This window comes from Pteropus vampyrus, unplaced genomic scaffold (assembly GCF_000151845.1).
Source record: "Pteropus vampyrus isolate Shadow unplaced genomic scaffold, Pvam_2.0 Scaffold331, whole genome shotgun sequence".
NCBI classification, from domain to species: domain Eukaryota; kingdom Metazoa; phylum Chordata; class Mammalia; order Chiroptera; family Pteropodidae; genus Pteropus; species Pteropus vampyrus.
The window spans coordinates 260,577-273,739 of NW_011889112.1; the positions used below are offsets into that span (position 1 = coordinate 260,577).

The 13,163-nt window shown below is 35.6% G+C and overlaps 1 protein-coding gene across 1 annotated transcript in view; it reads left to right on the top strand.

The window, feature by feature from the left end:
* Positions 1 to 13,163, top strand: part of TNFRSF13B (TNF receptor superfamily member 13B) — a 47,848-nt gene that overhangs the window by 17,268 nt on the left and 17,417 nt on the right. The window contains exon 2 of the mRNA XM_011378119.2: positions 11,094 to 11,231. Within this exon, the coding sequence (XP_011376421.1) occupies positions 11,123 to 11,231 (109 nt within the window). The 5' untranslated portion in view covers positions 11,094 to 11,122. The remainder of the gene's footprint in view (positions 1 to 11,093; positions 11,232 to 13,163) is intronic.

Below are 13,163 nucleotides of genomic sequence, written 5' to 3' on the forward strand. Positions count from 1 at the left end.
CTCTCTTTGCTGCTATTTAATCAGTTTGTCCCCAAATGTAAAAACTTCTGCAGTATGTCCTCCCTTTCTCCCTCCTCTCTCTTGGAAGTCCTGTTGTTGTCTTTGTTCATTGACAATTGTCTAGTGCTGTCTGCCCTCACATGAGCGAATAAAATTATTCTATAGTAGACATAATTCAAAGTCCCTGAGTTATTCATTGAGAGTTGTTCACATATATATGACGATGTAAATTTTCTTCAAAGCTGAGTCATACATGTAATGTGATTTCCCAGGAGTTCATAACTCCTCAGTTATCAACTGCATGAATCAGTAGTTTATTCTTAGCTGTTTGACAGATCCAGTCTGTCAATTCATTGAACATAATCAGTTATCAATTATTCCCATGTTTTCATTGCAAACATTCCTCCTCTTTTCTCTCATTTTAGCTGGGATGGGATTCCTTCTAGCCTACAAGTGTTTGTCCCCAGAGACTTCCTGCACCATAATTCTGAAATTTTCTACCTTTACCTCTTTGCCAAGATGGATCCTATTTTTCTCCCCTCTTCTCATTTTTTGGTTTATTCTCTAGATTCAATGGAGCATATCCTTCTGTAGCTTAACGAGAAATGATGCGTGGATGAAAGATAACATTTTTGAGATCTTGTCTCAATGTCTTTATTTGACCCCACGCTTGATTGATAATATGTGCTGTTCTAGACTGAAAAGAATTTTCTATCATAAGTTTGAAGCATTCTTCAACGTTCTTCTTTTTGTTTTTCTATTTTGTGTGGTAATATATAAAAAATTACCATTTTAGTAATTTTTAAGTGTACAATTCAGTGATATTAAGTACATGGTCTATGTTGTGCTACCATCACTACTATCTATACCCAAGACTTTTTAGCATTCCAAACAGAAATTCTATGCCCTGTAAACAATAATTCTCAGTATCTTTCTCCCCTAGCTCCTGGTAACCTCTAATTTACTTTCCAACTCTATGAATTTGACTATTCTAGTTACCTCATATAAGTAGAATTATATAATATTTGTCCCTTTGTATCTGGCTTATTTCACTTAGCATAATGTCTTCAAGGTTCATCCATGTTGCAGCATGTATCAGTACTTCACTCATTTTAAAAACAGAATAATATTCATATATATATATATACATTATATGTTACATATATATCACATTTTATTTATTCTTTGATTTGTTGAGAACACTTGGGTTTTCCACCTTTCAGCTATTGTGAATAATGCTGCTATGAATGTTGGTGTACAAGTATCTGTTTGAATCACTGCTTTCAGTTCTTTTGCATATATACCTAGTAGTGAAATTACTGGGTCATATGGTAGTTCTGTGTTTAACATTTTGAGGAACTGCCAAATTGTTTTCTATAGTAGCTGTACCATTTCACATTCCTATGATCAGTACATGAGGGTTCCAATTCCTCCAATACTTATTATTTTCCATTTTTTTTAAAATAGTCATCCTAATGGGTATGATGTGGTATCTTATTGTGGTTTTGATTTGAATTTTTCTAATGACTAGTGATTTTGAGCATTTTTTGTATGTTTATTGGCCATTTGTATATCTTCTTTGGAGGAATGTTGATTCAAGTCTTTTATGCAGTTTTGACTTGAGCTGTTTTTTTTTTTTAATCATTGAGTTTTAAGAGTTCTTTGTATATTCTGAATATTAATCCATTAACAGAGATACGATTTTGCAAATATTTGCTCCAATTTCTGTGAGTTGTCTTTTTACTCTCTTGATAGTATCCTTTGATGCACATGAGATTTTTATTTTAATGAAATCCAGTGTATTTAGTGTCATATCCAAAGTGTCATTGCAAAATTCAATGCATGAAGATTTTCTCCTGCTTTCATCTAAAAGTTTTATAGTTTTAACCCCTAAGTTTAGATCTTTCATGCATTTTAAGGTAATTTTTATATATGTTGTAAGGTCCAACTTCATTCTTTTGCATATGGATATCTTATTTTCTCAGTACTATTTATTGAAAAGACTGTCCTTTCCCTGTTGAAATGTTTTGGCACTTCTGCTGAAAATCAATTGACCATATATTCAGGAGTTTATTTCTGGGTTCTATTCTATTCCACTGCTCTGTGTGTCTACCTGTATTCCAGTATCATACTATTTACTTTAGCTTTGTAGTAAGTTTTGAAATCAGGAAGTATAAGTCCACAAACTTTGTTATTTGAAGATGTTTTTGGCTTGCAATCCATATGATTTTTTAGTCATTGGGATTTTGTTAGGGATTGTATTGATTCTGTAGATCACTTTGGGTAGTATTGACATCTTAAAAATATTAAGTCTTCCAATCCATGAACATGGGATGTATTTTATTTATGTCTTCTCTAATTTCAGCAAGGTTTTGTAGTTCTCAGGATATACTTCTTCCATCACTTCGGTTAAATTTATATACAAATATTTTATTCTTTTTTATGTTTTTGTAAATGGAATTGTTTTCTTAATTTCCTTTTAGGATTGTTCATTGCAAATACACGAGTAAATGCAACTGATTTTTGTGTGTTGATTTTGTGTCCTTCAACTTTGCTGAATTCTTTTATTAATTCTAACAGTTTGTGTGTGTGCGCACATGTGTAATTTTTAGAGATTTTACATATAAGATCATGTTTGTTCTGAATAGAGATATTCTGTTCATTTTGTCTTCTCCTTTCCAATTTGGATAACTTTATTTCTTTTTCTTGCTTAATTGCTCTACCTAGTAGTAAAAGCAGGCATTCTTGTCTTGTTGCTGCTCTTAGAGGAGAAGCTATCGGTCTTTCACCATTGACTATGATGTCAACTGTGGGTTTTTCACATATGGCTTTTACCACATTGAGGAAGTTCTCTTCATTTCTACTTTACTGAATATTTTTATCATGAAAAGGTGGTGAATTTTGTCAAATCTTTTTCTGCATCAATTGAGATAATCATATAGTTTTTAATTCATTCTTTTAATGTAGTGTATACACTAATTAATTTTTGTGTTTTGAACCAGCATTTCAATTCTGGGAATAAACTCCACTTGGTTATGGTATATAACCCTTTTATTACGCTGTTGGATTTAATTTGCTAATATTTTGTTGAGGATCTTTATATCTATATTCATAAGGCATATTGGTCTGTGATTTTTTCTTATGATATTTTACTAGGCTTTGGTATCAGTATAATGTTGACCTCATAGAATGAGTTAGAAAGTGTTCTCTCCTCTTCAATTTTTTGTTAATTCTTCCTTAAATGTTTGGCAGAATTCATCAGTGAAGCCATCCTGGGCTTTTCATTAGGAAGTTTCTGATGACTGATTCAATCTCCTTACTTGTTATAGCTCTAGCAGATATTCTTTTTTCATGTGTAAGTTTTTGTAGATTGTAGATTTCTAAGAATTTGTCCATTTATCTAGATTATCCATTTTTTTGGTGTACAATTATTCATAGTACTTATAATCTATAAAATGGTCCCACACTTTCATTACTGATTTTAGTAATTTGAGTCTCCTCTCTTTTTCTTAGTCAATCTGGATAAAGGTTTGTCAATTTTGTTAAATTATTTAAAGAACCAACTTTTGATTTTGTTGATTTTTCTTATAGTTTTTTTATTCTGTATTTCATTTACATCTGCTCTAATATTTATTATTTCTTTCCTTATGCTAGCTTCAGGTTTAGTTTGCTCTTTTCTTTTTCTAGTTCCTCATGGTGTACAAGTACTTAGGTTACAACTTGAGAATTTCTTTTTTAGTGTATGCATTTACAGCTACAAATGTCCCTCTTAGCATTAGTTTCCCTTTATCCCATAAATTTCGGTATGTTGTATTTTCATTTTAATTTATCTCAAAATATTTTCTAATTTTCTTTGTGATTTCTTCTTTGACTCATTAAATGTTTAAGAGTGTGTTGTTTAGTTTCCACATATTTATGAATTTTCCAGTTTTCCTTCTGTTACTGACTTTTCGTTCCATTCCATTTTAATCTGAAAAGATACTTTGAATGGCTTCAAACTTTTAAAACCTATTAAAACTTGTTTTGTGACCTAATATATTATCTAACCTAGAGAATGTTTTGTGTACACTTGAGAAGAATGTATATTCTGCTGTTGTTGAGTGTAGTGTTCTGTATGTGTAATTGGTTTACAATGTTGGTCAAGTTCCTTCTTTTCTTATTGACTTTTTGTCTGATTCTGCTATTTATTACTGAAAGTGGGGAATTGAAATATTCAAATATTATTTTATTTTTCCCTTCAATGTTGTCATTTTTATTTTATGTATTTTGGGGCTCTGTTGTTATGTGCATATATATTTATAATTGTTACATCTTATTATAACAAATGTTTTATCAATATATGTTGTCCTTTGTCTCTCATAACCTCTTTTGATTTAAAATATATTTTGAAGGACAATATATAGACACTTCAGCTCTCTTTTGTTTATTATTTACATGGAATATATTTGTCCATTATTTTATTTTCAACTTCTTTGTGTCCTATTATCTAAAATAAGTCTCTTTTAGACATTATATAGATGAGTATTGTTTTCTTTTTTAATCCAATCTGCCAATCTCTGCCTTTTAATAGGGGAGTTTAGTGCATATATAATGTGATTATTTATAAAGGATTTACTTCTGCCATTTATCTATTTGTTTTCTGTATGTCTTATATGTATTTATGTTCCTCAATTCCCCCATTGCTACAATTTCTTTCATTTAGTTGCTTACTTGTACTGTACCATTTCAATTCCCCTTTTCTTGCCTTTTCTGTATTTTCTAAAAATTTCTTAGTGGTTACCTTTGGTATTATAATTAACGTCTTAACTTTGTGACAACTTAGTTTGAGTAATACTAAGTTTGAATGGTATAGAAACACTCTCTTCCTGTATCTCTGTTCCTTCCCATTTATATTGTTATTGTCACATCTTACCTTTTTATACATTTTACGTCCAGTAGCATAGGTTTATAATCATTGTTTTATACATTGACCCATTAATTCATATAGGAAAAAAGAGCTGTTACAAACAACACAAAAAGTACAATAATATTGGCTTTTATATTTATCTTTGTAGTTACCTTTACTAGTGTTCTTTATTTTTTCTTATGGCTCCAAGTTATTGTCTAGTGCACTTTTATTTCAGCATTTCTTTAGCATTTCTTGTGGGGAAGGTATACTGGTAATGAACTCCCTCAGCTTTTGGTTATCTAGAATGTCTTAATTTCTCCATTTTTTGAAAACTAGTTTTTCAGGATATACAATTCTTGGTTGACAGTTTATTTTTTTTCTTTTAAGACTTTAAATATATCATTCCATTGCTTCTGGGCATCCATGGTTTTTGATGAGAAAACAACTGTTTATATTATTGAGGATAACCTGTATGTGACAACTTGCTGCTTTCACATTCTATCTTTCTCTTTGAATTTATAATTGTTACATCTTATTATAACAAATGTTTTATCAATATATGTTGTCCTTTGTCTCTCATAACCTCTTTTGATTTAAAATATATTTTGAAGGACAATATATAGACACTTCAGCTCTCTTTTGTTTATTATTTACATGGAATATATTTGTCCATTATTTTATTTTCAACTTCTTTGTGTCCTATTATCTAAAATAAGTCTCTTTTAGACATTATATAGATGAGTATTGTTTTCTTTTTTAATCCAATCTGCCAATCTCTGCCTTTTAATAGGGGAGTTTAGTGCATATATAATGTGATTATTTATAAAGGATTTACTTCTGCCATTTATCTATTTGTTTTCTGTATGTCTTATATGTATTTATGTTCCTCAATTCCCCCATTGCTACAATTTCTTTCATTTAGTTGCTTACTTGTACTGTACCATTTCAATTCCCCTTTTCTTGCCTTTTCTGTATTTTCTAAAAATTTCTTAGTGGTTACCTTTGGTATTATAATTAACGTCTTAAATTTGTGACAACTTAGTTTGAGTAATACTAAGTTTGAATGGTATAGAAACACTCTCTTCCTGTATCTCTGTTCCTTCCCATTTATATTGTTATTGTCACATCTTACCTTTTTATACATTTTATGTCCAGTAGCATAGGTTTATAATCATTGTTTTATACATTGACCCATTAATTCATATAGGAAAAAAGAGCTGTTACAAACAACACAAAAAGTACAATAATATTGGCTTTTATATTTATCTTTGTAGTTACCTTTACTAGTGTTCTTTATTTTTTCTTATGGCTCCAAGTTATTGTCTAGTGCACTTTTATTTCAGCATTTCTTTAGCATTTCTTGTGGGGAAGGTATACTGGTAATGAACTCCCTCAGCTTTTGGTTATCTAGAATGTCTTAATTTCTCCATTTTTTGAAAACTAGTTTTTCAGGATATACAATTCTTGGTTGACAGTTTATTTTTTTTTCTTTTAAGACTTTAAATATATCATTCCATTGCTTCTGGTCATCCATGGTTTTTGATGAGAAAACAACTGTTTATATTATTGAGGATAACCTGTATGTGACAACTTGCTGCTTTCACATTCTATCTTTCTCTTTGAATTTTAAGTTTATTATGATATGTCTCAGTGTGGGTCTCTTTGAGTTTACCCTGCTTGAAGTTCATTGAGATACTTAAAATTGTATATTCATGACTTTCCTAAGATTTGGGAAGTTTTTAGCCTTTATTTCTTAATTTTTTTGCCCCTTTTGCTCTCTCTTCCCCTTCTGGAATTCTTGTAAGCATATGATGGTATGTTTGATGGGGTTGCACAAGTCCCTCAAGTTCTGTTTGTTTTCCTCATTTTTTTTTATTTCTGCTTCTCAGGCAAAATAATTTTAATTGTCTTATCTTCATCTGCTGAAGGAAACATTGGTTACTTCCAAATTTTGGTTCCTTTTATGCAATTTCTATTTCTGTATTCACATTCTCATTTTTTTTTTTGGTACATTATTTTCTTGATTTCCTTAAGTTCTTTGCCCATGGTTTCCTTTAGCTCATTGAATATGTTTAAGACAGTGACTTAATATCTTTGACTAATATTTCTAATGTCTAGACTTACTCAGAGATGGTTTCTGTCAAATTATTTTACCTGTAAATGTGCCATGTTTTCCAGCTTCTTTGTATATTTTGTCAGCTTTTTGGGAACTGGACATTTTTTGTATTATGTTGTAGTCACTCTGGAAATCTAGTGCTCTCACTCCTTAGGAACTGCTAAATGGTTGGAGTCCATTTGTGACTCTTCCAAACTATTTTATAAAATATGTATTCCTTTTGTGTCACCCTGAAGTTTCTGTTCCTTTATCTCTGCAGTCAGCTAGTGATCTGACAAAAATTTCTTAAATATCTGGCTCCCAAAAAGTGTGTGTGTGTCGGGGGGTCGGGGGGGAGAATATTGCCTCTTTAAATCCCCTGGATGCCACATCAGTCTTTGGGGGTTGAAACAATGGCTGGATCTTTGGTGATCAAAAGTGGCAATTGGCAATCGGAACCCACAATCCCAATATTTGGAGGTTGTTATTGACCATCTGGGTTGCAGCAAGTTGTACCAGGAACATGAGCAACTTGTCACACTTCTGCCTACATGGGCTGGGGACTGGGGAGTGGTAGCAATCACCATGAAATAGGCTGAAATGCACCAAAATTTACCAGTCTCTTCAACAAGCTCTCCCCTGGACAACTGCAGAGTTCAAAAATAGTTACTGAGTTGCTACCAACTCAGTACGTGAAGGGGCAGATTACTGGAGCTTTCTACCCTTTCATTTTCCCTGATATCGTTTTCCCTGCATTCCAGTTTTGATTTGAGATGTCTACTGACTTTCCAATTAACAAAGCACTGTGAGTAACCTGCTTGTTATCAGGAAGGTTTTAGAATCTGCTCTTAATCTCTGGTGCTCCCAAATTTCATGATGGGTCTTGGTTTGTGCCAGACACCTGATCAGCTCTTTGAATATGGAAGCTAATGTCCTTCAAATCTGTTTTCTCAGAATTCCCATTAGTCAACCTTTGGACTTCCTAAAATGATTCCATAATTTTCATTTCCTTTCTCTCCCTATTTTCTGGAAACTTTCTTCAATTACTTCTTTGAACTCTTCTATTGATGTTTTTATTCTGAGTATTATATTTTTAATTTCTAGTAATTCTTATTTGTTTTATACATATTCTTCTTTTAAAATAGTTACCATTATTTTTTTGTGAATGTAAAAATTCTCTTACCTTTCTGAGGATATCATTTGTTGCCATTTTTGCCTTTTTAATTTTCTTTTGTTCCCTGCATTATTTCTATTAACTGCCAGCAAGTTTCTTCTGCTTTCTTTGAGTTGTTTTTCATGTAGAGGTGGTGCTTCAATATCAGGTGACCCTTGGTTGTTGGTCCACAATCCAAACTGAGGCACTAACAACTTATTGAAAGTTCTGGGTAAATAGATAGGGTTGTTAATGTAGAAGATTTGCTCTCTGGTGGTCAGGTAGCGACTTGGTCATTTTCTTGAGAAAATCTCCCAGTCATTGCCTCCAGGTCTTTTCCTTGTGTCAGTTTTCCCATAGCAGAATCTGCTAATTTCCTGCCAGTTGCAGGATAGGAAAGGAGACATTTTTAAAATCCTGGCCACAGCATTCTTTAGGTAGTGGCTGGAGGAAGAGTGAACCTTATTGCTATCCTCAGCCGTGTCTGAGGAGACCCCTAATCTTCTGCCTGGGTGGGCAAGGGACCATCATCTGCTAGGGAATGAGAATATAGCTGGAGTTAAGCCCCCTTATATAAATACTCAACCATTTCTTTTTTCGTTGCTTTGTCCTCACACCCTCCACTGTCAGAGATATGTGGTGCCTCCAGCTTCCTGGGGTTTTGCGGTTCAAATCAGCTTCCTTCCCCCTATGGGCATCAAAGTAGAAAGATCTTAAACTGAAGTCCATCTGCCTTCTGTCTCCAAAATGTGGCTGACATCTGTTCTCGGTTGTAGTAACTTCTTTCATTCTCTTATCTTTAGGGACAAATATTTTTTCCTGTCTTCTTAGTAAGGTTTCAAGAAGGAAGGAAGATAAACCCATGTGTTTACACTGCCATGATAAACAGGGAGCCACTGGTCTTTTCTCAGCTTAATTTCATTAAAGAATAAATGAATGCCTTACAACAGCAGTCCCCAACATTTTTGGCACCAGTGACCAGTGCTCCTATGAGAATCTAGTGCCTAATGATCTGAAGCAGAGCTGAGGCAGTGATGCTAGCACTGGGAAGCAGCTGCAAATACCAATGAAGCTTTGCTTGTTTGCCTGCCACTCAACTTTTGCTGTGCGGTCTGGTTCCTAACAGGCCACAGACCGGTACTGGTCCACAGGCTGGGGGTTGGAGATCCTTGCCTTACAGAATGTTTAAAGAGAGAAATGGTTGGGGAAGCAAATGTCATGAAATCAGATGGAAAATTATGGAAAAGGTGATGCATTCATACAATGGAAAACTCACCAATATAGAACCGTTGACAGACTCTCAACAGGGAAGAATCTCATGGAGCCAGGGAAACCAGACACAAAATTTCAAGAATGGGCAATATTAACAACCTCTGGTGATAAAGTTCAAAATAGAAGTTACCTCTGGGAGTGGGTATTGCATGGGAGAGGGCCCAAGGGAGTCTTCAGGGTACAAGAAATGTTCCATACCTTGATGTGGGTTGTAGTAACACAGAGTACAGTAGTCCCTTCTTATATGCAATTTCACTTTCTCAAGTTTCAACCACCCCCCCATCAACCATGATCTGAAAATATTAAATAGAAAATTCCAGAAGTAAACAATACATAAGTTTTAAATTGTGCACTGTTCTGAGTAGCATGATGAAATCTCACGCCATTCCTTTCCATCCTACTGGGACGTGAATCATCCCTTTGTCCATCGACTCCACATTGTATAACCCCCCTGACCACTTGTCTCTTAGTAGCCATCTCAGTTATCAGAGCAACCGTTTCAGTGTCTCCGTGCTTATATTCAGGCAAGCCTTATTTTACTTAATAATGGCTGCAAAGCATAAGGTTGATGCTGGTGATTTGTATATGCCAAAGAGAAGCTGTAAAGTGCATGCTTTAAGTGAAAAGGTGAGTAAAGTACAATAAGATATTTTGAGACGGGTGCGGGGGGAGAGAGAGAGAAAGAGAGAGAGGTCATATTTATATAACTTTTATTATGGTGTATTATTGTAATTGTTCTATTTATTATTAGTTATTGTTGTTAATCTCTTACTGTACCTAATTTGTAAATTAAACTTTATCATAGGTATGCATGGATAGGTATCTACAGGGTCCAGTACTCTCTGCAGTTTCAGGCATCCCTTGGAATGTGTCCCCCGCAGATAAAGGGAGACCTCTATATAAATATGGAAAAATTCATCAAGCTGTACACTTAATTTCTCTGTACATTACACATGATATTGTTTGTATCTCATACGTCAGTAAAAAACGAAAAAATGGAAGGAAATTACCATTTATTGAGTGCTTGCTATATGCTAGGCACTAACTAGGTCTGCTTTTTTTTTTATTCACTCATCTAAAGAACACCTACTGTGTCCTAGGCACTATCTAGGTTCTCAGGACCCAGCAACAAACAAAAAAATTAGACAGAGCCCTTGCCTTCATGATGTTCACAGTTAATAGAAAAGATAATATTAAATAACCACAATCATAAAGGTAAAGTGACAACTAAAGGGCATATCGGGGTACAGAAGAAAAAGTGTCTTTTTGTCTTGGTGGAGAGAGTCAGAAAGATTTCTCTGAGGAAAGGTAGCGGAAACAGAGATCTAAAGGAGGAGGAGGAAACAACCAAACCAAAGAGGGCTAAAGACATTTTATGTAAAGGGAATAGCATGTGCAAAGATCCTGTAGTACGTTTAAAAAGGCAGAGAACAGCGCCAAGCAGGGCACAGCCAATGCAAAGGAGGAGGCCTCAGAAAGACATTTTCACAGATGAGGAAACTAGGTTCATGGAGGTGAAGTGGCTGCCCCAGGTCACTCAGTGACTACAGTTGTGGTTGGAAGTCAGTGTTGTTTTGTTCCCCCTCTGCACACTGAGATAAGGAGTGGGAATGTGAACAGGAGAGGCCACCTGGGTTTCAACCTCTAGTGGGATGCCAGTTTCCCTCATGTTCCCTGCCTCTCAGCTCCACAGGACCTGCACACGGGGGTGACCATGGAGACATGTTCCGAAGAGCAATATTGGGATCCCGTGCTGAACATCTGCCTCCCCTGCAAATCTATCTGCAGCCATCAGATTCCACGTACCTGTGTAGCCTTCTGCAGTGAGTTCTGGGGCCTGAGCCCAGGGGTAGCTGAATCACCCACTCCTTTCCTCCCAGAGGTCCCTCTGGCCCCACTGCATTTTGTTGCCTGAGGAGGAAGTGGTGGAAAGAGATGTACGATGTGACACACCCCTTTACCCCTTGATCTTTCTGCTCTGGCCATACAGGCCTCCTTGCACTTTCTTGAACATGTTGTGTTCTTTATTGCCTCAGGGCCTTTGCATATGTTGTACTCTCTGCATGGAAAGCACTTTCTCATTCTTTTTCCCTTGGCTCCCTCCCACCCAATCTTAAGGCCTCAGTCCAAATGTCTGAGGTCTTCTCTGATTGCCCCATAGAAATTAGGCCTTCTTTTGTCCTCTGTTCTTACTTTCTTTTGAAACTTTTTATCATATAAATGATCAAACATAAAGAAAATAGCATAAACCCTTGTCTACCCACCATTGGTTTTAAAATTCTTGGCTTTTTATTCCAAACCAATTTTTTGCTTGTGTGCTTTAAAGCAAATCCAAGCACTCATATTATTTTACCTGTAAATACTAGATTATGAATCCCTAACACATAAGGGCCTTTAAAATATAACCTCAATATTTTATCACCCCCATCAATAATCTCTTAACATTGTCTGTACTCAGGCCATATCCAATTTTCTCTGATTATCTTGAAAAATACATTTTGCTTGCTGTTCTTTTTCATAACTTGTCTTGTCCCTAATGAAACTATCATAATTTGTATTATGTTCTTTCATGTGTATTCATTTCATGTCTGTTTCAATCACCTGACTGAGTTCCTTTCCTTACTTGAGCTTAGCCCTGTGCCTGACACATAGTAAGTGCTTTATAAATACTGACTGAGTGTTGCTCAGAGAAGCTGAGCGACTTGCCCAAGATCACACAGAATAATAGTGGAAAACTTAGGAAGAACTCTCTGACTCCAAAACCATGATTCTGAACCACTATTAATTAATGAAGTAGAACATTCATTGTGTCATTCTGTAACTATTCATGGAACTCTCTAGCTCCTTGAAAACAGGAATCTCATATGACCTTTAAGGGGGTTAACTAATGGGAGAAATGACAAAATTTCAAAGTATAAAGGTAAAGTACCATAAAACGCCACAGTTGGGAGAGATCACCTCAAGCTGATGGGTTGAGGAGCAGGGAAGTGTTCTTGGAGGAAGTGCCCCCCGAGATGGATGATTAAGAGTTTGTAGATGTGGCAGTCAGATGAGGGAGAAGGGCATTCCCGGAAGAGGGACCAGTGTGGTCAAAGGCATGAACTTGGGAAAAACAATAGGAAAGATCAAGGCCAGAGGAAAGGTTTGTGAGGTCAAGCAGTGATGGTTTGTGGTCTGGGGTGCTCAGGAATCAGCTGCAACAGCCACACTGTGATTCCTTAAGAGGAGAGGAGCTCACAGAAAATCCCAGGAACACCACTGCCATCAGGTTAACTCTGCTTCATGAGTGACGGTTCAGTGGTCCCGTGCTCCTGGGGCTCAGCAGAACTCCAGAGCTGGGGCAGGGCCAGGGCAGGGGGAGGTCACTGGTCCCATAAGGGCTATCTGAGTCTTAACTGAGGTCCTCATTCCACCATCTTTCTGGTCTCTTACCTTACTCTGTCAAGGACATAATAGTTGGTGTGCTTGTGCCGCAAAGAGGCACAAATGAATATCCTACTTAAACCTTCCATTAACTGAGCATTTATTTATTATGTGTCAGGCACTGTGCTGGGAACTTCAAATCCTCATAGCAACCCTAAAAAATAAATATTATCCCTGTCTTGGAAATGAAGAAACTGAGGTACAGAAAAGTTAAGACTCCATAACCTGAAAGTTGTAGAGCTAGGGATGCTTCAACCCATTTGGCTTTAAAGCCTGTGTTAACCTCCGTCTTACACTGCCTCTGCAATGTGCTCTTAGAATCCCATGTGTGA